General features: G+C 39.9%; 2 protein-coding genes across 2 annotated transcripts in view; one reads left to right on the top strand and one right to left on the bottom strand.

The window, feature by feature from the left end:
- Positions 1–26889, bottom strand: EIF2S3 (eukaryotic translation initiation factor 2 subunit gamma). The gene is made up of 13 exons (XM_070603438.1): positions 26811–26889; positions 15364–16168; positions 14745–14808; positions 13677–13804; positions 13466–13587; positions 11467–11561; positions 10040–10198; positions 8591–8725; positions 7302–7396; positions 6738–6882; positions 4776–4945; positions 4235–4407; positions 1–414 (listed from the first exon to the last, which is right to left on the bottom strand). The coding sequence occupies exons 2-13, from the start codon at positions 15430–15432 to the stop codon at positions 351–353; spliced, it is 1419 nt and encodes a 472-aa protein (XP_070459539.1). The 5' UTR covers positions 15433–16168; positions 26811–26889; the 3' UTR covers positions 1–350.
- KLHL15 (kelch like family member 15) overlaps positions 26487–26889 on the top strand; it is a 34282-nt gene continuing 33879 nt past the window's right edge. Inside the window, exon 1 of the mRNA XM_070603436.1 lies at positions 26487–26692. The gene's annotated coding sequence lies outside the window, so the exon portion shown is untranslated. The remainder of the gene's footprint in view (positions 26693–26889) is intronic.

The raw sequence follows: 26889 nt of genomic DNA, 5'->3' as shown, positions 1-26889 counted from the left end.
TAAGAAGAAAGACTTTATTTCAAACAGGTTCAGTGGTATGTGTGCTACAGCAAAGGCTGGTTGTAGCAAACCATTTCATTTCAAACCTGCACTGATGTATAAATTAGAAATTATTTGGGAATGATTAATTTCTGGTAAAATGTAGATTCAATCCACCATTATGCCAATTTTTACATTTACTGTAGAGGCTATTTTAGTACTAGAGGTTAAATTTTCATCACCAAAAAATGAGAATAACCTTACAGCTACTACTAAGGTAATGAGTTCCCCAGTAATGCTTTGAAAATATACCCCTAGGTTATTAAGAGAAATTCCGACTTCATCCTAATGTATTATTTAACTGGAATTCTTCAGTCATCATCTACTGTTGGCTTGATTGTCACTCCTCTTCTTATTTGACCCCAACCAATTAAACTGCAAAATGAAAATAAAAGAAATCGTGAGTTTTATATCCATTTCATTATCATTACTACACAATCTTATAAGACATAACTGGTTCTACTTGCCTATCTGCTAAATTTGAATTTGTTCCCAAAACCTGCTTCTCCATAAAGCAAGCTTACACTATCGTCTTAGATTCTTATACCCTGAGAGATGGGCTATAGCCAGAATGAATGATAGGAAAAGGAAACAAAAAGTTGCTACTATAAATATGCTTGTCTTCATTCTATCAAAATACAGCGACCCCTTAAGAACTGCCAAAGAGCCCTCCAGTCCGCCTAAGGAACCATGCCGACACACAAACCACCTCAGTCTGATTTTTTAAAAAAATGTCATTCTCTATACTTTTCTCCTTGAAAAATGCTTTTCTACCATTCACGGGACTCCAATAGATCATAATGGCTTTACCATGACCTCAGCTGGTAAAGGAAATTAAGAACAGCAGGACTGCATAGTCTATAGGCAGCTTACTCTCAACAGCAGAGGGACCTCCACTCCCTCTTCCAACGTCTGCTCTAATTGATGCCCAGGCTGGATTGCTACCTTAACTGTAGCTTCTAGAACAAAATTTACCTAAACATGGGTTAAAACCACAATTCTAAAGAATGTAAGGATCATTCAGAAGCTCTCATTTCTTTTAACAATTTTAACATACTTGCTAATTTTTAAGGAAAGTCTAAAATTTCATTTGGATAGAATCTTCTCATAATTTTAATGGGCAGACTCAAAAAGATCGTGTGTTTTAAAATCTGTTCTAATCAAGGAAATGTCCCATCCTAACTGAGAATAATACATTCCATGTTGAGAGTTTTTGAAAGTTTATTATTTAAGCCTACTTTAAAATAGCCAGCCCTGGTGGTCTAGTGGTTAAGATTCGGTGCTCTCACTGCCACAGCCTGGGTTTGTTTCCTGATCAGGGAACCATGCATCTGTCAGTTATCATACTGTGGCGGCTGCATGTTGCTGCGATGCTGAGCACTATGCCACTGGTATTGCAAATACCAGCAGCGTCATCCATGGTGGACAGGTGTCAGCAGAGCTTCCCGATTAAGAAAGACTAGAAGGAAGGACCTGGCCACCCACTTCTGAAAAAACTGGCCAAGAAAACCCAATGAATAGCAGCAGAGCATTGGCTGATATAGCGCTGGAAGGTGAGAGGATGGTGCAAAAGACCAGGCAGGGTTCTGCTCTGCTGTACACAGGGTCACCAGGAGTTGGAATCAACTCGACAGCACTAACAACAATTTTAAAACACACTGGAAATTAGTATGTCTATAACAGCAAATAGTATAATCACACAAAAGAGTAAAATCAAGCGGGCATAAATTACCACAAAGCAGGATTATTTACTTAAAAGACAATAAAAAATTTAACTCTATCTAAATAATGCAGATCTTCTGAATAAGGATGAGAGACCATCACAGGGCACAGTATCAGGGAAACCTTAATAAGGTTGGTTAGGTAGTGAGGGAAAAAACCAGAGAGCCAAGGGTGATTTGAATAATTATGGGGACAATCAGGACACAGAATAGTCTACTTTAGAGGGCTTATATGAGACAAAGCAGGAGGAAATGTAAAAGGCACTGAAGCAGGCTTCCAGAAAGGTCCTGAATATCAGAAAGTAGTGAGAAGCTACTAGAAATTATTGAGCACATTAACAATGTTCTAGATAAAAATGTTTTAGGAAGATTAATTTTGACTGAGCTCTTAAGTAACAGAGAGGCAACTAGGAATCTTTTGCAATAACTTCTGGGTGTGAAAGGATGGTGGTATGGGCTATGATAAGGTCACACAGAATAGAAAGAAAAGGGTCAATTCAGTAACTAACCAGGGAAAGAGCAAAGAGTCACGAGTCAAAGCTATGTGTACGTTTCCTAGCTGTATCCACTGAAAGGGGCTAGACGAATTAGTACCTTAGGAGTAATGGGCACACCCAGCACCCAGATCTTCATTTCTAAATACCATTTCCCTCTAAAAGGAACCAGGGTTCCTTGGAGAAATGGCCAATTCTAAACTGGAGCAGGGGAGGGACAAGACGACTCTGGAAGATCTTGTGTCAGAAAATAAGGAACTATTCAAAAAAAAATGATGGGGACATGTCAAAAGGACAGAGGAGCCTGCTTGCAGGGTCTCTACTGGATAAATCCTGGACAATTTGGGCATCGAAATAAGTAAGGACAGTAATGAATCATAACCTATTGAATAAAGTACTCCGTGAGTCCATATTCTAACTAGATAAGTAAATAATGGGAAAGAAAGAATGTCAAATGATAAATGAGTGGTGGAGTTGGGGGGAGGGATCACCATTTTGCAATCACTATAGCCAAGCTCAATTCACATAAGAATCATCAGTGGATGCTAAATCCAGGGAGGGTGGGATTTGATGAGAAGCAGGGTATTTGCATAGTCTCAAAGAGTCTCCCACGGAATGCTTATTAGTTGCAAGGGTTAAAAAAAAGTAACCACGTAGTGAAGAAACTAGACAACACCTTGACTGCAGGATCAAAATTAACCTCAACAAGGAGCAGTCAAATATCATGTGCCTCTGGCTGTGATTCCCTGAGGAGACATCACCACCTGCAGCAGCATTTCAACCAAGACTACATAACCCAAATCTAATCTTAGGAAGCATCGGGTAAACCCAAATCGAGGAAGAGTCTATAAAGTAACTAGCTTGTATTCTTCAAAATTGTCAAGTAAGACAAAGAAAGGCTGTGGAAGTTCCAGATTAGAGATCAAAGAGACATGAAAACTAAATGCAATACATGATCCTAAACTGGAGGGACACAGAGGACATTATTGGGACAAGCGATAAAACTGGAAAATGGACTATGGATGTCAGTATTTTATCAATGTTAAACCTCTTTTGTTTTTTTGAGGAAGATTAGCCCTGAGCTAACATCCGTGCCCATCTTCCTCTACTTTCCATGCGAGACGCCTACCACAGCATGGCTTTTGCCAAGCGGTGCCATGTCCGTACCTGGGATCTGAACAGGCGAACCCCGGGCTGCCGAGAAGTGGAACGTGTGAACTTAACCGCTGCACCACCGGGCCAGCCCCAATGTCAAACTTCTTGAAGTGGTCATATAAACAACATCCTTGTTTTTAGAAAATATACACTCGAGGTCAGCCTGGTAGTGCAGTGGTTAAGTTCGCATGTTTCACTTTGGCGGCCCAGGGCTCCCCAGTTCGGATCCCAGGTGTGGACCTACACACCACTTGTCAAGCCATGCTGTGGCGGGCATCCCACATATAAAGTAGAGGAAGATGGGCAGGATGTTAGCTCAAGGCCAGTCTTCCTCAGCAAAAAGAGAAGCCTTGGTGGCAGATGTTAGCTCAGGGCTAATCTTCCTCAAAAAAAAGAAAGAAAAAAATATATACACTGAAGTATTTATTAAGAGATCAAGGGGCACGATACATACAACCTACTCCTCAAATGGTTCAGAAAAAAGCTTATAGACACACAAATACATTGTGTATTTGGGAAAAGGAAATACAGGAGTTCTGTGTGCATTTCTTGTAATTTTTCTGTTAGGTTTGAGATTATTTCCAAATAAGTTTTAAAAAGCCAAAGGCAAAGGAAATATTGAACCCAAATTCATTAGTTTTTGCATAGGTTGTGTCTATCACAAATCAGGACTAGAAATACAGATTTCAAAGTCATCCAAATAAATAGCTGAGAGTTAAAGCCACAATAACTGTTGCAGTCAAGGAAAACTGCGTGTACACCCGCCAAGAACTTAAGGAAAAGATGTCTTTTTTATTAGACAGTGACAAACGCTAATAAACTTACCGCCAATGTTTCTCAACTCTTCGGCTAAGGGCAATTTTTTCTCCTACTTCTGTGCACACAGGATTAGTCAAAACGATTTTGCCCAAATCGGCCTTGACTGCACTAACTCTTCCTCCTGTCGACAGGGATCCTATGTTTACCATGAGCACTTCATTCTTAGATAGCTTTTGCACCTAGGGAAATAAATTAGGGAAAAATAAACCCCAAAATCAAGAAAATGCCTTCCAAATATGACTGCTTATTTTCCTACATCCTTGCCAAAACAAGATGTCAGCAATTTTCCATCTCTGCCAATCTAATCTGAGACTTTAAAAAAAACCATCTGGATAACAGGAATATCATGTCATTGTCATACGTGACATACTTCCCCGTTTTGTTTTACTTTAAACTGATTGCCATGTACAAGTTCTCAATTTTTACGAAATCAAATTTATTCACCTTCTCTTCTTAATCCCATATTAACTGTAAAAGAATGAACGTCTAAACTGGTCTTAACATCACTGTTACTTTTGTTGAAACACGAATTACAGAAAGCACCTACCTTTGCTGCTTTCTTGTCTCCCTCAGTGCGTACACCTAGAAGCCGTCTCAGCAGGAAATAGGAGATTTCCAACTCGGTGAAGATTTCAGGTAAAGCTCCAACTGCACCAAGTACCTGCCCCACCATTCTGTCAGCCCGGCACAAAGTGGGGTCAATTTTTGTTCCAACTCCTGATATAAAATAAGATATATATAGTCCAAGTTTTTATTTCCTATAAACTTGTTTACCCAAAAACTTGGTCAAACAAGTACCGCATATACCTATACAGTTTAATACACACTTAAATTTTCATACTCATGTAATAGCTCCACAGGTGTGACAAAATACCTGTTTCATCTGAAAAAACTGAACTGTAAACTCATGGGTTAGTTGGGCATCCGAGAACAAAAAGATTCTCTTGACTTAAATTCTACATAAAGGGCAAACTGAGATAACAGCCTGACTCAAAAATGAGTCTGCATATCCTCAATAAAAGTTGAAAAGATACAAAATTCACAATGAGTAGTTTGCAGAATATTTGCCTGGCATTTCTCCCCGGAAGGCTGATCAAAAAGATAGCTTAAAGACTTCATATATGATTCCTGGGATCCGTTTCAAACTATTTTAGCTATGTGTCTTTCAAGGGGGAGAGAGGAGAAGATATAAAAATGAAGCAAGATTGGTAAAGTATTGATAACTGTTGAAGCTGAGTGGTGGCTACATGAGGATTATCATTACACTATTCTCTCTCTGAAAAGTTCCGTAGTTAAATTAAAAAAAAAAAACTTCCACATTTCCAGAGTTTCCTTGTTGAAAATAAAAAAAAGGTAAAATCATATACAGTAAACTTTAAATTACAGGCTACAATAGAGAGATGAATTACACAACCAAAAACCACAGAACCAAAAGACAAACACCTTTTTCACCAAATATTTCCTTCTTTAATCCAAAATACAATGCCTCTAATTCTCACTACTAAATCTTGCCTTTTTCTGGGTATCTGGTAATACGCTAAGTTGTAAGGGACAAGAAAATTCATAAATTATCTCAGTAATTCCTACACAACAGAAGCTATCTTTTTATTCCCAGCTCAGTGTAAACATGAGCCTGACATGATTCAACTGACATTTGTGGGTAACTTTCCATTTGCAAAATATACATAAAAAACAACTACTTTCTAACCCCAAACTGTGTAGACACACGCGCACACACACACAAAAAGTACAGTTAGGTATTTGCAACGCTAGGTCATAAAACTTATTTTGTTATTGCTAAAAAGGAGCTACTCTATATACTAAACCAAAACGTATTCTTCCTTATGCTTAAAAATAATTTTTACAGGGGCCGGCCCCGTGGCCGAGTGATTAAGCTCACATGCTCCGCTTCGGCAGCCCAGGGTTTCGCCAGTTCAGATCCTGGGCGCGGACATGGCACTGCTCGTCAGGCTACGTTGAGGTGGTGTCCCACATGCCACAACTAGAAGGACCCACAACTAAAATATACAACTATGTACAGGGGGGATTCGGGGAGAAAAAGTGCAAAAAAAAAAAAAAAGGTTGGCAACAATTGTTAGCTCAGGTGCCAATCTTTAAAAAAAAATTTTTTTACAAACACATGAAACCATTTTATGACCTAAAATCAACAGTTTAACCATACGCATGTTCCCCTACTCTGCTCAATTATTAAAATATCCAACTAAAAATCTAGGGGCCAGCTCCACGGCCAAGAGGTTAAGTTCATGCACTCCACTTCGGTGGCCCAGGGTTCGCCAGTTTGGATCCTGGGCACCGATCTGGCCATGCTGTGGCGGCATCCCACATAGAAGAACTAGAAGGACTTACAACTTGGATATACAACTATGTACTGGGGCTTTGGAGAGGGAAAAAAAATCTACAATATATCTTTTTGGGTAATCCATTTCCCATGAAAAGTACCATGAACATACACAAATTAAAAGCACAGGGACGAGAGGAAAATCCTTACCAATAAGACCTCCTGGAGCAGCATACTGAAGATCATTATGTTCTGCGAAGAGGGATACAATTTTGGAAAAGATTGGTTTACACATGAGCTTTCCTTCGCTATCTTTGGAAACAATACCAGGTCTGACTTCTATTTCCTGGCCCACCTGTAAAAATATCAATTAGTAATTAGAATTACTGTGGGACAACACAATTTCCATTTACATACAAAAAGTCCTAAGAGGAAAACGATAAAACTGAAAAGGCAACCTTTTCTCTATTTCAAAGAGCACTATTAAAAAAAAAAAGATGTGGAAGACATCTTCAAAACCAGAACCATCCAACTGTTTCCAACTACCTACCACACAAGCCTATCATCATATAAAATGTGTTGCATACTCATAAAGAACCTATAGTTAGGGATCAGACACATTCAAAAGACATAACAGTAAACAAAGAAATCTCTATCAATTATAGACACCATGAAAAAATTTTATTTTTCAATTTGGAGTGTCCATACTGTTTTCCTGATTAAGACAAGGGAAAAACAAACAAAACAGAAACACAACAAGAAAACCCAGTTTACCTTTAATACTCCTTTTAGAATACTGCCACCAGCTACACCCCCCTTAAGGTCATCAACTTCACAGCCAGGTTTGTTGACATCAAAGGATCTAATAACTAAAAGAAAACAAAACAAATTAAAGCCAATTCTGTTCATTTTAACGTTAAAAGAAATATCATTGTCTAAGTTAACTTTTCTAAAATAGTAGACACACAAGATTTACACCATAGGAGTGACTTTGCAACAAAATCTAGTATTATTACTCCAGCTAGGTTTACTGCAGCCTTACGATGGAAAAAAGTAGAAATAACTTAAAAGTTCATTGATAGGATTATGGTACATTCATATTATGGAGTAACATGCAGCTATTTAAAAATAATGTTAGAGCCATATGTAATGATCTGGAAGGATAACCCTCATACACTGTTAAGAAAAAAAATAAAACCAGTTACAAAAATAATATGCATGGTATGATCCCACTTCCACAAAGAAAAAGTAAAACAAGAAATATGTACATGTTTATACATGATGATATGAACAAAGAGAAAGGTGTGGGAATAATACACACCATCTGCTAACTTTGGTTACTTCACGGCTAAGGGGGTAAAAGTTGGAGACGGAGAGATTGTGGACTTTTTCTTCATATACCTCTATATTATACGACTTGTGAAATAAAAATTTAGTTTTCAAACTACAAAACAACTATAGGACTAGGTGACCCACACTTAGGTCCTGAGAGCAGTGACCCTTAACAATGGGTACGCATCACAATCACCCAAGAGAACACTTCCCACAACACACAGGAGGCCCCGGGGGGAAGACTCAGAGGGGCTCAAATGTCTGTTTTGAAAAGGCTCCTACATCTCTGTGTAGGAACCACAAGCTTAGATGATCAAATTATACCATTATTGGTACTATGAACTCAAATAAAAGTGAAAGGGACATGAAAATCTTCATTAATGGTACAATGAAATCATTTGTATGGAAGTTTTACCATCCTGTTCCTGAATAAAGCATTATAATTCCATGGAAAATACTGTATCACTCCATCTTGATCACACAATATACCATATACTGAGCACAAAAAGGTTACACGTTCCTTCTGTATTCAGGACTCTGTCCCTCATCCAGTAATGCAATCTAGCAGTCCATACAATCTCAGAATTAATCTATTTCAAAAAAATTTTTATGCAGATCGTAATTTATTACGATCTTTTCAGACAGAGGAAAAATTAATAAACACCCTTAAAGGGGAATCACCAATGTGGAAAAGATCAAATTAAGAGTTAAAGACAAATCCTATCACTTACCAATAAGTCGAGGTTCGGAAGTAAAGTCTCTTGGGGGTACTGGAATTTTCTTTACTATGTACTCACAGACAACTTCAATATTGTATTTCAACTGAGCAGAAATTGGAATAATAGGAGCGCCTTCTGCTACTGTACCTATACGACACATTCAGAAAGATCAAAATTCTTCAGTTTTATACAACTTGTTCTATACATACTACATAAAATAGTTAAGATTACTAAAATAGATGCCTAAACATACCTACACAAATGCCATGAACAGGGAGAAAGTGATAATTCTGTTTAGAAAGGTGGCAGTATTCTACAGATGTTTTTACTCCTGATAATGAATACTATTCCCATTAAGGAAAAAGATTCTAAAATATATTAATAGATATATTTAATACACTAAAATGATGAAACTGTTAAAAGGAATAAAACACTAACACTCCTGGGAATGAGCACTTTACTAGTTGAAAGATTTCTAATAACGTGCAATTAACCTCCCAATAAATGTCAAGATAAAATTACAGACTCTTTGTTAATCAAAAACTGCTGGCACATATAATATTTGCTCCTTATTAATTACATGTCAAACAGGCTGGTCAAAGAAATGGACCAAACATAATTAGATTTTAATCAAAATGACTTATTCTTTTTTGTTATGATAGAACTGGGTTCACAAGAAGTCAACCTTTCCAACAAGAAAACAAGGTTAAGAGAATCAGATGTCAACAATACGATGTGTCATGTCTTCCCAGAAATGAAAAACACAACGCTGCTAGAGAAAAGGATACTATGAAGATTAAATAAATCACTTTCAGTTCCAATTCTTTTTTTTAAAGATTGGCACCTGAGCTAACAACTGTTGCCAATCTTTTTTTGTCCCCTCTGCTTTTTCTCCCCCAATCCCCACAGTACATAGCTGTATACCTTAGCTGCAGGTCCTTCTAGTTGTGGCATGTGGGATGCTGCCTCAACATGGCCTGATGAGCAGTGCCATGTCCGCGCCCAGGATCCGAACTGGCGAAACCATGGGCCGCCAAATGCGGAGCGCACGAACTTAACCACTCGGCCACGGGGGCAGCCCCTCAGTTCCAATTTTCAAAGTAGCTACTCAGTAAGAATAAACGGTGTAATGCTTAATTTTTTAAAAAATACGCTTTTGTTCATTTTACCATCACTGAGGAGGACTTTTTTTAATGTGATTGATAGTTTCCAAAATACAAATTCAATTCTAACTTTCAGCTGGCAAAAATGTACTTTAGTTTACCAAATTCAGAAACACAGATTTCACTAGCTCTATCAGGTGGCTAATAAGTAGTAGGTAGAGAAAAATAAGGCTTAAGACCTATAAGTTTAGCCTGTTTTAGATAATCTATTATGTTAAAAGTTAATTTAACATCTGGTATCTGCATTAAATGCCTCTCAAAGTGACTCACAGATTTATTAGATACTATGGCTTCTTACCTTGTACAAATGCAAGGATCTGTTCATATTGTTCTTTAGCCTGGCTTTCTTTTACCAAATCAATTTTATTTTGTAGAATCAAAATATGCTTCAGTTTCATGATTTCTATAGCAGCCAGGTGTTCAGAAGTCTGAGGTTGAGGACAAGACTCATTACCAGCTGGATGATGAAGCATAAAAAAGACGCATGAGAATTAGCTAGAAATATTTGCCAGAATAGGCAAATCCATAGGAGACAGAGAGCAGATTAGTGGTTGCCAGGGGCTGGGGGGAAAGGGGAATATAGGGCGACTGCTTAATGGGCATGGGGTTTCCTTTTGGAGTGATGAAAATGTTCCGGAACTAGATAGTGGTGATGCTTACACAACACTGTGAATATATTTAATGTCACTGAATTGTACACTTTAAATGGCTAAAATGGTAATTTTATGTGTGTTTTACTACCAAAAAAAAAAAAAAATTAGCTGGCATCCAATAAAAGAAACATTTGAATGCCCTAGCCCTATTCGAGGCAAAAGTCGTGGATATCATGGGCAAGCATCCACGTTTTCCCCTGCTTCACCCTCTGTGCCTGCATTCATTGGAGCCTCCCATCCCTGCTCCTAAGCAACATGCTTGGAATCAACAAGTTTGGCATCTCAGAGCCTGCCCTCAGTTTTTGCTCAGGCATAAGGTACAGTCCCTGGCTCTATCCAGTCTTAGAGATGTTCTCGTCCAGTCAAGCTCCTGAGAGGCAGAGTAATTAAGAGGGAAAGACACAATATAGTCTATGAATTTCAACTATGATCAGAGGCTACTCCCTAACAAAGGCAGGGAAGGACATAACTGTGAGGATAACCAACAGTGTATTATAAAGAAATAGGCATCTTTTGGGGGCACCCCAACGATCCTCCTCTCCAAGTGGTAATATTCAGGTGACCTGTACTATATCCACTTGGCATCCTTTTAAAAACTATATCCCATAGCAACGAAATCTTCCAACAGCTCACATAAGGAAGGTAGCACAACCCTAGCCTTGAAACCCTCAATTCAGGTCTAGACTTCAGTACTTAATATGAATGAGATCTGCATCTCAACAAAACCATTATACATCAATGTTGCAGCAAACAACTCAGAGACAAAAAAAACCATCCACGTACTTTTACATGTAAATATATAATTAAAATAATAAAATCATTTCATGTGAACTAAGTGGGGAAAATGCACTACTGACTTTTTAAAATATATACTACAATAAGAATTCTCACAAGACGTCAGCCCTAGGTCTATCTGGTAGGCAGGGATGTCATCCTGCACGACATGTTAGTTCCCATTCATTTGACCCTTCGGTAACGGATATGGCCCTTAAAGGCCTTAGTTCTCCCTCTAAATGTTCCATCTTGGATTTGCTCCACATTGATTTGTCCAAACCAATTCTGATGTATTTACCTATCAACAGAAGAGCCGCATCCATTACTGCTGCACCGTTCAGCATAGTAGCCATCAAAATATCGTGGCCAGGACAGTCAACAAAGGAAACATGTCTAACAATTGAGAAATAACAATCAGTCCTAAGATCAATCTACACTTCAACATGCAAGTTATAGATTTCCTAAAATTAAATCACTTTAAATAGGGCCCACCCCTGTGGCCGAGTGGTTAAAGTTCTGCATGTTCTGCTTTGGCGGCCTGGGGTTCATGGATTGGGATCCTGGGCACGGATCTGCTCCACTCTCCAGCCACGCTGTGGAGGTATCCCACATACAAAAAAATAGAGGAGGATTGGCACAGATGTTAGCTCAGGGCTAATCTTCCTCAAGCAAAAAAAAAAAAAAGAGGAGGATTGGTAACAGAGGTTAGCTCAAGGCAACTCTTCCTCAGGAAAAAGAAAAATCACTTTAAATATAGAACATGAATATTACACATGAATATGGAAAAAGAATATGGAAATAATTCTTATCGTTGTAAAGTCAAGCAGTTACAGGATTTGGTGTTTCTAGACCTTGGAAATAAGATTAGCTTCTGGCTGAGAGTAAAATCACTGCAGATCATTACAAAGCTATGAAATTAGCTATGTGTAGAAATAAGTAAAGAGAGAGACACTCCCAAACCCAATCAAAATGAATATGGTGTAGAATATAGTACAGAGCGTATGTTGGGAATATCACTGATTTGAAAGCTAAAACAGTGTTAACAGAATGACCATTGCATCTGAAAAAATAATTTGCCAAAAATTTCTCTAGCACCTTGAAAAGCTGAAATTGCCAATCTGAAGTGGAGATGGCACACTATTTAAACAGAAACACGCTACTCATTCACAATCTTTATTTTTAAAAATTTTATGCTCACATCGTCATGATCTAAAACGGGTCAGCGAACTGGCCGACTGCCATACCGATTCATGTACATCACGTCTGCTTTCATAGCAAAAGAGCAGAGATAACCTATGGCCTGCAAAGCAGAAGATATTTACTATCTGGCCCTTTACAGAAAAAGTTTCCTGACCCTTGATCAGGGCCAGAACTGGAGTGAGGCAAGTGAAGTACCTGCCTCAGGTACAAAATTTAAGGGGATGCCAAAAACTTTGGTAATCAAAACAAATAATATTTATTTTTTTTGAAAAAATCAAAATTAATGCAAAAAAAGTCCATGATGAACAAAATATCAAAATTTTACATGAAAAAAGGATCAGTAACAATGTCATATCAAGCCAAAAACAAAACAAAAAAACACCGATAATGAAGCAAAAGAAAAAAAAAATCAGTAATTTGAGCCTTTTTTTTAAAAAAAAAAAGATACTCTGTTTATGACAATTTCTTTGCATTAATTTCAAAAAACATTACATTAAAATACTATTTATCTAGATTACTGAGCTCTTTTTTAGCATTCCCCTCCTCTTAAATTTTGGGCCTCACTCACCTCTCCCTAGTTCCAGCTCTGCCCCAGATCTAAAATTTCATTGTGGGGCATCTCCAAGCCCTGTAAACATCACTAGGTGGCTATCAGGATCCTCTGATAAAGAACCAGGATATATAATCATATTCAGAAAACAGATGGGTAACAAGCTCATGTATTTAAGAGAGGTAATTAAGAACGGCTTTGTTCCTCCCCTACCTAAGAAATAGAAATAAAAGAAATCTATTTAAAAATTTTAAAGAAATTTAGGAAGCCTGGCAAAAAGAATCCCTTAAATTCAATGAATTGTGTTTCCCTCCATTTCATTCTGCTTATGTGATACTTTTCCTGTGGAGAACTTGCATGTAAGTAACTTACGTTTAAAAACTTGACTTTTCAAAATTATTGTCATTATGGTCAATAAAAACACAAAATAATGGAAAAACAACAAAACCATTCAGCAATCAGGTTCACTATTTAATATCTCAAAAAACACAAATCCTAAGACAATAAAACAGGAAGTATAAAATGTTTTTAGCACAGAAGAGGTCACCTGACTAATCTGAAGTTCCCTTTGGTCCCTGGAATGTCTGTAGGAAACTCATCGGGTGTACTACTTCCACAGGATCTGTAACATTCTGGCCGAGGACAACTTGGGTCATCAAGTTTATAAATCTGAAAGTTCCAATGCAAAAAGACTTAGATTCCTTATCTGCATGTTCAACAATTAAAGTTAGTTTCTAGTTCCACAGTACACAGCTCACCTTAGCATTAGCATATCCAAGTTTGATTGTAATGTTTCTTTCTAGTTCATTTTTGAACCTGACAGTGTGAACTCCAGAAATAGCTTTTACAACTGTGGATTTGCCATGAGCTACATGACCAATTGTACCTGTAGACAAAGTACAAAAAATTAATTCATGTGTATTCGATTACATCAAATATTTTTTCTAATAGTGTTAGACTAGAAAACCTAAAGCCGTAACTCACTGTAAATATCAATGTAAAACTAACAGTGACTTCAATTTTTCCTCCTACACATCCTTTTCTACTAAAAACTTATCCTGATACAGGACTAAAGAGAACTTTCTATGTAACTGACAACCTTGTTTAAAAACCATACTCACCAAAATAAAAGCTATTCATCTTATGTTTTTAATCAAAGACTACATTCATTTAAAATAAACACTCTATAAAAATTACATAAAATCTTATATATTAAGAAACTTTCCAGCATTTCCAGAGAGAAGTAAATAGTATGATGAGCTCTAACACAACAAAAAGGAATCCATGAAAACAAAACAACCCAGGCTTAATCACAGTAATGCTGCCAAGGGCAGTATAAATCTTCTAACTTTTTAAGAGCCTCATGGTAGAGCCTTACTTTTAACTAGGTTTTACTGTGCTATTTGTACAGTCTCCCAAAATTCACACTCAGTCAACATAACTTCTTCTCTAAAGTTCTAGATGCCAATTAAGGCAAAAAAAGATTCTTCTTAACAGCATATATAGCAAATAAAACTTTCATAAACTCTGCCCTTGCAATAATCCTGTGTGGCAAGTACAGCCGAATTTTCACCCCTTCCTTAAAGTGCTTATGCTATTAAACTTTTCATAAGTCTGTCTTATATCTTTTCTTCTCTTCTAGTCTGTAAGCTAAGCATGGGAAACGTGCTTCCCCTAAAATCGAGCAGGTGCTTTGCTCACAAAGGCTCAACATCTATTTCTTGAACATCTGCATCCTCATATAATTCAGGTCATCACACAAAGAGAGGTTAAAATTACTCGTCGGAGATTAACCAAGTCAGGCCTCCAAGTTATTCTCAACTTACCTATATTAATTGTGGCTTGTCTGCTGATAACTTCGTGTGAAAGTGGCGTCAACTTGGTAACATCCTGTAATCAAACATATTATTTTTATTTTAAATCGCTATACATAACACAAATCACAACTTTCACTTTGACTATATTTGCCAGCTACAGCTCGCCACCATGTGAACAGTTCTCGTCTACTTCTAAAGCGCTTTTCCTGTATAAGTCATCTTGTATTGTACCCTGATGATTGGGAGGCCCTACGAGTCCGTCACCGTCATACAAGACTACACCTCCGCTCACTGGGGGAGATGTGGAGGCCCGAAGCCCCCCAACCTTGACAGCATTAGCACTGAGAACAGTATAGACATTCCCCTCCCAGACCTTCAGAAGTGAAAACCTTAACGACATTTAACATTATGACTTTCCAGGTGAATCCTTCGGGGTCTCGAGGTCTCACGATCTCACATCCCCATGCCCAGCCGAGGTGCAGGCGGCGGCATGAACGCTGCTTAGGGCGCCGGGGCTCCCTAACTATGCTCCCGACAGCCCGGCACTGCCTCGTCTCAATGCCTCCCGGGAAGCTGGGTCATCCCCACTCCTGAACTCACTCCGCATCCTCCCAGAGCGAAACTTTACCAAGGTGGCGAGATCCTGACGAGAAAGATGCGGCTGCCCTAGAGTCACTCCAGCCTCGCCCCCAGCCATCTTGCACGGAGAGGAAGGAAGTCGCCCCGGCTGCTGCCTGACTGTACGCAGGCCCCCTTGTGCAGGGCGGGGACGCGGAGGCGGGCAGGCTAAGGCTCAGGCCTGGGAAAGGAGGGTGATCGGTGCAGCAGGGGCCTCACTCCTTGGACGTCTCTCCGCTTGGGTTTTGTGCTGTGCCTGCCGGCAGTCTGACTAAAAATCACGAGGCAAAGTTTCGGGATCCATTTGGTGCAGACCTGTTGGCTATTTATGCAGGCAACGCTGAGGGCAGCCCCATCAAAGGCCCCTTGCTCGGCGGATGATGCAACCGACGCGCGCGCCGGCGAGGGAGAAACCATTTCCGTTTCCCGCGGGGATGGCCGAGAGAGTTTCCGGGAACCTGGGAACCTTACGTGAGATGTGAGGACAGACAGTGGGAATGTGTTTCTTTACCCATACCCATAATTTAATAAAGCGAGGTCGGCTCGGGGTCCGGCCCGCCCGTGACGTGACTTCTGGCCGGGAGGAGGCCGCGCGGAGGCCGCGCTTTGAGCTGGCCACGCTCACGGCGCGGTGCGTCACCTGATGGGCGGCGGGGAGGGCGCCGTCGAGCGGAGGTTTGGTGACGTGCTCAGCGACCCAGGCAGGGCTGGCAAAAGCAGAGTCCCGAACTTGTTCTCAGAGGTTGCTAGAGCCAGAGAGGTGGTCCGTGGTGGCGCTAAACTGCATTCAGAATGCAGTTAGCATAGGATGGAAGCTAGATGTCGTAAGAGAGCCCAGAGAGATTTTTTAAAAAGCCGAGCCAAGAAAACCCACTTTAGTGTTTAATACTAGCTCGGTATTTTAAAATGTAAAGGTTTTTGAGACTTTAACCCTTTTTTCATCGTGTGTTAAAAAGAAATCGAGTAATTTTTATTTCTCCCCATGCATTTCTATACTTTACAAATTTTCTATCATGAACAGGTATTCATTTCTAGCCAGAAAAAAATGTAAGCAGAGGTGAATACGAATTTAGGTTACCTGTGTTCATTGAATACTTAATATTAAAATGAAAACATGTTTTCTATCACATAAATTTAGGTACAATAGTTAAAATAGGAAGGTATGTTTTCAATAAATGCATTCATTGGTTAAGTGATGGTAGAAACTGTACAATATATTGTATTTGGGTGCGGGCATTTAGTTCCTAAATTTAGGAACTTATAAATTTATAAGTTTATACATTTAGAATTCATCTTACATTCTAAATATTTATACCAGCTAATTCAGAAAACCCATTGAGTTGATAAAAATGTTGTGGAATTAGTGGTGATGGTTGCACTACTTTGTGAATATACTAAAGACCAATGAATTGTATAGTTTAAAAGGGTGAATCTTATGGTATGTGAATTATAGCTCAATCAAAAAATAAAATTTATTGATAATAAATAGAACACAATATACTTCATCGTCAGAAACTTTTATGGAAGTGGAAACATCACAGAAAATGTTCTTAATAGTAGTTAAATATTGGCACCGACTTAACAAGTATTAACTTTATTTAATCCTCACAACAATCTGATGAGGTATCCACTATTATTCCCATTTTACAAGTGAAGGAACTGAGTCCTAAAAAGATTAGATAACATGCCCACAATTCCACAGCTAAGTAGCAGAGCTGGAATTCATAGGCAATTACAAGTATACTCTTTTCTAAAAATCGGCTTTATGGAGGTAAAATTTGCACACCATAAAATTCACCTGTTTTAAGTTTACAGTTCAATGATGTTTAATAAATTTAGAGTGGTGCAACCATCACTACAATCTAGATTTTGAATATTTCCATCACCCCAAAGAGATCCCTTGTGTCCATTTGCAGTCAATCCACGTTTCCATCTTTGGACCCAGGCAACCACTAATGGTCTGTCTCTATAGATTTGCCTTTTCTGGATATTTTATATAAATGGAATCATACAATATGTGGTCTTTTGCATCTGGCTTTGCTCACTTAGCATCATGGTTTTGAGGTTCATCCATGTTGTAGCATTTATCAGTAGTAGTTCATTCCTTTTTATTGCTGAATGTAATTCTATTGTATGAACCTATCACATTTTGTTGATCCATTCACCAGTTGATGGGTATTTGGATTGTTTCCACTGTTTGGCTATTGTGAATAATACTGCTATGAACATTCGTGTACAACTTTTTGTTATTGTGAATAATGCTGCTATGAACATTTATGTACATGTTTTTATAAAAATATGTTTCCATTTCTCTTGGTAAATACCTAGTTGTGCAATTGGTGTGTCCTATGGTAAATCTATATTTAACCTTTTGAGGAACAGCCAAACTTTTCCAAAATGGCTGCACCATTTTACATTCCCCCCAGCAATGTCTGAGGGCTCCAGTTTCTCCACACCCTCACCAGCACTTGATATTGTCTCTTCTTTTTATTTTAGACACTTTAGTAGATGTTGTTTTAATTTGCATTTCTCTAATGGCTAGTGATGTTGAGCATCTTTTCATGTAGTATTTATTAGCCATTCATATCTCCTCTTTGGTAAAATAGTTGAACTTTTTTTTTTTTTTTTTTTGGTGAGGAAGACTGACCCTGAGCTAACATCTGTTGCCAATCTTCCCCTTTTTGCTTGAGGAAGATTGTCACTGAGCTAACATCTGTGCCAATCTTCCTATATTTTATGTGGGATGCTGCCACAGCATGGCTTGACAAGTGGTGCTAGGTCTGAGCCTAGGATCCAAACCTGCAAACCCTGGGCCGCCGAAGCAGAGCATGTGAACTTCACCACTATGCCACTGGAACAGCCCGTTTATCTTCTTATTATTGAGTTGCAAGAGTTCTTTATATATTCTGGATACAAGTCTTTATCAGATACATGATTTGCAAATGTTTTCTCCCAGTCTGTAGCCTATCTTTTCATTTTCTTTTTTTTTGAAATTAATAATACATTTTATTCAACCCAAGAAATCAAAAATATTAATATGTATACAATATAAATTATTATGAGATATTTTACATTCTTTTTAATTTTTGAAATCTATTGTATATTTTACACTTATGGCATATTTCAATTCAGAGTGGGTACATTTCAGGTGCCCAGTAGCCACATGTGACTAGTGGCTACCAGATTGGATAGTGCAGATCTAAAGATTTGATCTGACTTAGGTTTGAGTCTTTGTCAAGAATAGTTCATAGGTGGTGCTGTGAACTTTATATTGCATTACAATAGGAGAGAAATAATGTCTGGGACTTTTTTGTGTATGATGTCAAGATTGGTGCAAAGGTTCAGGTATTGTCAGCCTGATCATTCAGTCCCCCACTAGCTTTTCACCTAATGGTTTTAATTATCACTGATAATTGCCTGCATTCATATTTCATTAATGATTGAAAATGGTGATGGTGTAATTCTATCATTACTTCTGCATCTAATAGCTGAACTGTTCTATAAAGAAAAATCTTGCCTCATCAATCGTTTGGTTACTTTTCTATTAGAGTACTTTCTATCATAGTTATACTTTTTGTTGTTAATTTTTAACTTGATTGAATAGTAGTCAGAAAATGTGACTATATGGTACAGTTTTTGAAATCTGTTGAATCTTGCTTTATGGCCTACCGTGTAGTCAGTTTTCAACAACATTTCACATGTGTTTGAACAGAATGTGTATTCTCCAGTGGTTTGGTGCATGTTCTAAATATCACAAAATAAAAGTTGTTAATTATATCATTCAAGTTTTTTTTTTTATTAAGATTATGATAGATTACAACCTTGTGAGATTTCAGTTGTACATTATTGTTAGTAATGTTGTGGGTACACCACTTCACCCTTTGTGTCTTTTCATTTTCTTAATGGTGTCTTTGAAGAGCAAAAGTTTTTAACTTTGATGAAGTCCAATTTTTTCTTCTTTTATGAATCATGCTTTTGGTGTCATATTTAAGAATACTTTGCCTAACCCAAGGTCACAAAGATTTACCCCTCTGTTTTCTTCTTAAAGGTTTATAGTTTTAGCTCTTACATTTAGGTCTATGATCTATTTTGAGTTAATTTTTGTGTACACTGTGAGGTAAGGGTTTAACTCCATCTTTTTGTATGTGGATAGCCAATTGTCCCAGCATTATTTGTTGAAAAGACAATCCTTTCCCTATTGAATTGCCTTGGCACCTTTGTCAAAAATAAATTGACCATAAAAGGGTTTATTTCTGGATTCTCAGTTCTGTTCCATTGATCTATATGTCTAGCTTTGTGGCGGTACCACACTGTCTTGATTTTTGTAGTTTCAGTACAGTTTGAAATGGGAAAGTGTAAATCCTTTTACTATGTTCCTTTTCAAAATTGTTTTGGCTCTTCTAGAACCTTTGCATTTCCATATAAATTTTACAATCAGCTTGTCAATTTCTGCAAAAAATAAGCCAACTGGGTTTTAATAGGGATTGTTTTGAATCTGTAGATCAATATGAGGAGAATCACCATTTGACAACATTAAGACTTCCAATCCCAGAGGGTCATCCTGCCTCACCTATGCTTAGCATTCCAACGCCCCTCACCAAAACAGTGCCGCTCTTCTCCAGAGCCGCTGGACAGCATGAAGCTCAGCCAGCCTTTCAGCCTGGCCTGGGCCCCATTGTTCACATGTGCTTCCCCTGCTTCCACTTCAGCTACCCCCGCCCCAAGCTGAGGCGGCCAGAGCTGACTTACCTAAAGTCCCTCTTTGCCCTGTATCCACAAAGACATTTTGTCCCGAGAGAGCTACGCGATCACTGTTTTTTTAAGAACTTAGTTTTAGAACCAATAAATAACCTCAGAGCCTAGATTCAATCCCGTCTCTATCCTTAACCACAGTCCCCAAACCCTAAAGCTCTGCTTCTGGCAACGGTAATCACCGGAGGCTTTTTTTTTTTTTTCACTTCTTTCATTGAGCAAACACCATATAGCAGCTCTTCATGGCTCCCACCCACCTCAACTCTGGCGCTCACACTCAGGATGTGTGTGTGTTTTCGTGCACATCTACTGAAATGCAGTACTTATGAATATGTGGCTTGTATCTTGAGGCTTCTAAAGTATAGTGTTGCTTTTCATTGCTTCATAAAGAACATAAAAATGATTAACTTGGGGGTAATCTGTTCTTTTTAACATTTTCATTTACAAGGGGGCATTGTCTACATTGTGTTTCAAAGTAAATATATTCCATGAAAATGGTGACATTCATCTTTTATTGATAGTGGATGTTTAACAACTTACAGTACTTTCCTATCTGGCTTAGCATACCACGCTCTTTGTTTTGCTCTTATTATACTGGCTACTCCTTTTCTGTCTCCTTGACAGTACTCTATCTTCTCCCGAATGACTCCCTAATACTGGCGTGCGTGCCCAGTCCTTGCTCTACTTACACTCAGCCCCTTGGTAATCTCCTAAACACCTCACAAATATGTGGCTTGCATGTCGAGGCTTCTGAAGCACAGTATTATTTTTCATTGGTTCATGAGGAGCACAAAAATGATTAACTTTTAAAAAATTTGCTCTTTTTAACGTTTTCATTTTCAAGGGGGCATTGTTTACACTGTATTTCAAGGTAAATATATTCAGTAAAAATAGTGACATTCACTGCATCTTTTATTGATGGTGGATATTTAGCAATTTACAGTACCTGTCTCTCCACCTGGTAGCATACCACACTCTGGGCTCCTAGACCAGTGCCTATGTTCTCCTGGACGGCTCCCTGCCCTTGGCCACCCCAGGGCCAATCCCTGCACCTTCTCCTTTCTCCCCCACCTGCTTCAAACCTGCTCCTCTTGAAGTTGCCCCATCTCAGGAAATGACATTTCCATTCTTCCAGTCACTCAGGCCAGAAACTTTGGTGACATCCTTGACTGCTCTTTTTCTTTTATCCCTACATCCAGGAAATCCTGTGGGCTCTACTTTCAGGCTATTTGCAGAGTCTGGCCTCCATTCCATTGTCAGAATAGTCTCCTTACCCACCTCCCTACTTCCATGTTTGTCCACCTAAATTCTTTTTTTTTTTTTTTTTTAAGCAGTACGAGCAGTCTCATACTGTGATTTTTTTTTTTAAAGATTTTTTTATTTTTTCCTCTTTCTCCCCTAAGCCCCGGTACATAGTTGTATATTCTTCGTTGTGGGTCCTTCTAGTTGTGGTATGTGGGACGCTGCCTCAGCGTGGTTTGATGAGCAGTGCCATGTCCGCGCCCAGGATTCGAACCAACGAAACACTGGGCCGCCTGCAGCGGAGCGCGCAAACTTAACCGCTCGGCCACGGGGCCAGCCCCCTAAATTCTTTTTTTTAACAGCCCATTTTATTTTTTATTTTTTCTGTTATCTTTCCAGTGTTTTTTCTTTCAGTTTGAGATATATTTGACATACAAGCACTGTATAAATTTATGGTGTACAGCATAATGACTTGACATATATATTGTGAAATGATTACCACAATAAGTTTAGTTAACATCATTCATCTCATACAGATACCAAAAAAAAAAAAAGAGAAAAAAAGAATAAGTGTTTTTTGGGGCCGGCCCCGTGGCCGAGTGGTTAAGTTCGCGAGCTCTGCTTCGACGGCCCAGGGTTTCCCCGATTCGCATCCTGGGTGTGGATGTGGCACCGCTCATCAGGCCATGCTGAGGTGGCGTCCCACATGCCACAACTAGAAGGACCCACAACTAAAATATACAACTATGTACCAGGGGGCTTTGGGGAGAAAAAGGAAAAATAAAATCTTAAAAATAATTTTTTTTAATTAAAAAAAAAAGAATGTGTTTTTTTCCTTGTGATGAGAACTTTTAGGATTTACTCTCAGCAACTTTCAAATATACCATACAGCAGTGTTAACTACAGTCATTGTGTTGTACATTACATTATGCCTAAGTTCTATTTACACAGGAGCCTGAGTGTTAAACATATTGCTCCTCTTCTCAAAAGCTTCCAGAGGTTCCCAGTTTCTCCAAGGCCAGAGACCTTACAATGGCCTAGTCTGTCATCTCCTTTCAAGTCATGGCTCAAATGACACTTCCTACCCTGATCATCTCGGTTAAAACTGGAAGATCCTTCCCCCTCGACAATCCTAATCTCTACCCTGCTCTATTATTTCCCATAGCACTTGTCACATTCTAACAGATCATATAATCTGCTTATTTATTTTGTTTATTACCTGACTTATGTAATCTAGAAGAGGGCAAGGATTTTGATATGTTTTGGTCACTGATAGATCCCCAGTGCTTAGAACAGGACTTGGCACATAGTGGGCACTCATATTTATGGCATGAATAAGTAAGTTAGTATAGTAGATTGCAAATGAACAATTTATGGAATTAAGTAGGAGTGCAAAAATGCAACAATGTGAAGATCATTTAATATGTTAATCCGTGTCATAACGTGGTAGAGTGGAAAGAACATGGGGTGAGAGGCAGCACAGCAGGGAAGAAGGCCTGACTGCCATGGCCTATCCTCACAGCCTTCCTGATTTTTGCTGCTTTTCCTTCTCCTCTTGTGTCCTACAGCACACCCCTACTAAATTATCAGCACTTCTCTAAAGGTCTGGAAAGCACTGCCTGGAAAGCACTGCCCTGTGGCTGTCCTTTATTCTCTTCTTTGTCCTTCTCCTTCCTCCCTTTGTACTGAACTTAGAGATCATTGCCTCTGAGAAGCCTTGCTTGAACCTCCCAGATTACATCCCCCTCTTTGTGCTCACTCACACAGCACCCCATGTTGTCTAAACCTGTCACAATGTGTTGGGGACTCTGAGACCAAACCTGAATGTTTCTGAACCCTTGTTGGCTGGCTGCAGGCGCAAAGCACTTATTCTAACAACTGCCAGCAGAGAATTGCTTGCTAGGGCTTTAAGGATGGAGGTGAAATATGAAGCAGCATTTGGTTCCAGGAAGAATCACATTGTTGAATCCTCTTGGTCATATAGATATGTCAAGTTATCAATTCATTTTCCTTGAGGTAGCTCCCCACATTGGTGAAATGACACAAATGTAATAACACGAATGTAAATACTTCAGACACACTCTGTTTCCTGGGGGGAGTGCCCTTTGAAAGGTTTTTTGTTTGTTTTTGCACCCACATCCCTTTTGGATGTTTAAGGATTTGGTATTCTCCTAGCTGGGCCAAGGGGATGTGTTTGGGGACTCATGAGATTCAGAAAGAGAGGGGATGGGAGAAGCAATTGATATGCTTAGGAAAGGGTTCCCACCAAATGACTACAGATCTGAACTAGAGATGGCCACAGCAGACATCCCTGTGTAGGGATCTCTAAAAGCCATGACCTGTTTAAAGAAATTGAAGTTTCCTTGTCATAGCTTTAGGTTTTTGCTTTGCTAGACAAGTGGAGGGAGAGTCAAGTTTGTGAGTCGGGAAGTACAGAGAGAGCTAGAGAAATGTGGAGAGGTGGTGACAGACCAGAAGGCCAGAGGTAATAGGAGAGAAGCTATGAGGAGCCATTCCAAGGGACAGGTGACCAGCAATAACCAAGATGCGTAAGCATTAGCTAGAATCCTCTAACATTCTTGAAGACACCGATTTCCTATTTGTCATGCCCCATAAAGGTTCAAGGTATTCTATTTGGCTTTTAAAACAATGAACTTGGAAGGCTGGAAAATTTGGGGACCCTCAGATTGCATTTTGAAGGCTCCATCTGTGATAGGGACTAGGAAATAATGCTTAGGACAACAGCCACCATCCTGTTAGAATGTGTCAGTGTACAGGTCTCGGTGTGGACCTGCAGAAGTTGGTACTGATTTGAGGGATACTGGTGGACCCTGAGGGACTGAGATGGACTGGACCCCACAAGATGCCTTAAAAACGCTGAACAGCTATAGAGCAATTGGCAAAACAATTTTCAAGAGGAGAGAGAATGCATATACAGCTTTATCAGAGTTTGCTGAAGATTATATATATATATATATATATATATTATTTTTTCCTGAGGAAGATTTGCCCTGAGCTAATATCTGTGCCAATCTTCCTCTATTTTGTATGTGGGTCGCTGCCACGGCATAGCTGCTGGGAGCCGTGTAGGTCAACGCCTGAGAACCGAACCCGGGCCACTGAGGTTGGTGTGCCAACCTTAACCACTAGGCCACGGGCCGGCCCCAAGATAAAACTCTGATTCCCAGAGATTGCAGTGGGGACTAGTTGCATGAAAAGTGATTACCAAGATAATTACTGCAGACTCTGGATTTCTGAAAAGCCTCAACTTCTTTAAAAAAGGGGGGCGGGGAAGGGAGAAGAGAGTATATACAGTATCCCAAATCCTCAGAACCCTGGGTAGGAACTTCCTTCCAACTCCACTCCACTCCCAGTCCCAAGCCTCTAGCAGGTCTCTGGACATCTTGGACTGCTATATTGTGAATTTGAGGACTGTATTCTCAAATACTTAAGCTAGAGGGCTAGGAAAAGACAGCTTTCATTTGCTTTGTGGGGTTCTACCAGTATGAAAGGATGCTCTCAAGGTATTTAGGAGTTCCCATTACTTTCTAGGAATTGGTAGGAAAAGTAATTGAAGACAGGAATTACCTGGAGGAGTTAGTTTACTTAAATGATGTGGTTTTAGTTTGCTTGGTCTTGGAGAAGCACAATGCTTCTTACTGTACTAGACCCTTCTATAAGACTCCTTTTTTTAAAATGAGAGTGAAAGAGGCATCAGTGATTAAAGATAACTTCTTTTTCAAGGGTGGGGCTCTACATAGTAAATATATAGATTGGCGGAAAGACACAGCCTAGTTTCAGAAACAGTAAAGTTTCCCCAAAAAAGTACACTTTGGACAGAATGAAATGTCACGAGACCATGGAATATCAGACAAGGGGGGTAAGCATCACACTGCTCATGACATCACTCATATAGGTATATGTCTGCTACATGGAACACAGACACATTTCAGTTCCTGCTTGAATCAGGAACAGAAGTCTCCCTCTGGACAGGTCAGTACTACATTATGCAATGTATAGCTCAAAGTGTATGTCGGCTAGCTAAAGCACAAAATACAAAATTTAGCGCTTTTAGATGTTCAGGAATAATGTATGAAAACTCAAATGTTTAAAGTTGAATGTATGCCATTTTTAAAGTTTATTTGATAGCTTATAGTTTTTTAAAGCTTGTTTTATAGTTTAAATCGGAAAAAGGAAGCTTATTTCCCTATTTCCAAAAGATTAAGGTGATTCTCTATTTTTTCCCACGAAGTTGTCTACGTCAGCAAAACAGCGCACCGTGTGCTATTTTGGCCTCTTGGGAAATATGACATGTTCAGGTTTGCTAGAAAGAGATAATGGTCGCTTTTAGCCACACAGCTCTGTAAGTTCACCGGGATATTGGTCTAGAGAGAAAATGGCGGCGGGGGGGGGTGGGGGTAGGAGAAACTCCTCAGTTTAGGATCAGAAATGGGCAACGGATGACTTAATTTAAGGTTCGTTGTAGAACTACCGGCCTCCAACTGTGTATTTCTGTCATCTACACTTTTCCCACAGAGATTTCACAACAATAAATTTGCAACAGTCCTATATTGTACTTTTATATTCTTAAATCAAGAAAAGGCGATATTTAAAAAGCATTAGCTAGAATTCCATAGCCAATTTGTTAAAAACGAACAACCACTCAAAAGATCACTACCCTCTGAACGTTCGTTCCTGCCATTTATTTTGACGCAAATAGAACAGCGTTTCTAGATCCGGCATTTCTGTGCGATGCAGACATGCCGTTTTCTACGAATTTTCCCACTTCTGGTAACTGTCTCTGCGAAACGTATTGTGCAGTAAGCCAGGTAGAACTATGACGCAATAATCCCCTGCAAGTTGCCTTACAAAAATGATGTCATTTGGCGCAGATGTAGTCATTTTTGTAACGCAGGTAGATATGGCCAAGCTCCCTCCACGTCGGCCCCGATTCCCCCACCCCCACTGTGTGCAAGATGCAAAAAGACATTTTCCGGGCTTCCTAACCCTCAACGTGTCGAGGGTGGGCGCACCGCAGTGGCTCGAGCCCACCGCTCGTGCAGACGAAGAGGGACCGCCGCGAAGGGAACAGCACAGCCCAGCGTTCCCAGCCCCGACGGCGACGCCGCGGGGGCAGGCGCCTGGGGCCCGGGCTGCAGCCCCGGCGCCAGGCCGCCCCCGTGCCTCCGCGGGGCCCGCAGCGCTGCCCGCCAGATTGTGGGGCCCCGCGGGCGTGGGACAGCCCTGCCCCCACCCCGCTCCCACACCCGCTCCCGCTCCCGCGGCGCCGGAAGTGACGCGCGCTGGCTGAAAGATGGCGGCATTGGCGTTCGACCAGGGGGAAGGTAAACACCCTCCGGGCCGCGGCCCGCCCGCGGGCCCCCTCGAGGCGCCGGTGGGGGCCGAGAGCGCCTCCCAGGCCTGCTCGCCAGCTCTCGGTTCCCCACCCCTCGCCCTCCCTACCCGCGTGGCAGCCCTCTGCGTTGCAACGACGGCGCACGGAGCCCCCTACCGGCGGGCCCCGCCTCCCTGGGCGGGCCCC

The sequence above is a fragment of the Equus przewalskii genome, chromosome X, assembly GCF_037783145.1.
Source record: "Equus przewalskii isolate Varuska chromosome X, EquPr2, whole genome shotgun sequence".
NCBI classification, from domain to species: Eukaryota; Metazoa; Chordata; class Mammalia; order Perissodactyla; family Equidae; genus Equus; species Equus przewalskii.
The sequence above is the reverse complement of the archived record's forward strand: the minus strand, read 5'-3'. Positions and strand labels throughout refer to the sequence as shown.

Bases quoted from the DNA above. Each gene is read 5' to 3' on its own strand.
- EIF2S3 (XM_070603438.1), bottom strand. From the start codon at position 15,432: ATGGCTGGGGGCGAGGCTGGAGTGACTCTAGGGCAGCCGCATCTTTCT. The intron at 8,726-10,039 runs GTAAGAAGCCAT...TGTGTCGTATAG, and splicing joins GATCCTTGCATTTGTACAAG to GTACAGTAGCAGAAGGCGCT. The intron at 415-4,234 runs GTAAGTTTATTA...TTCATTTTGCAG, and splicing joins AGAGTTGAGAAACATTGGCG to TTTAATTGGTTGGGGTCAAA.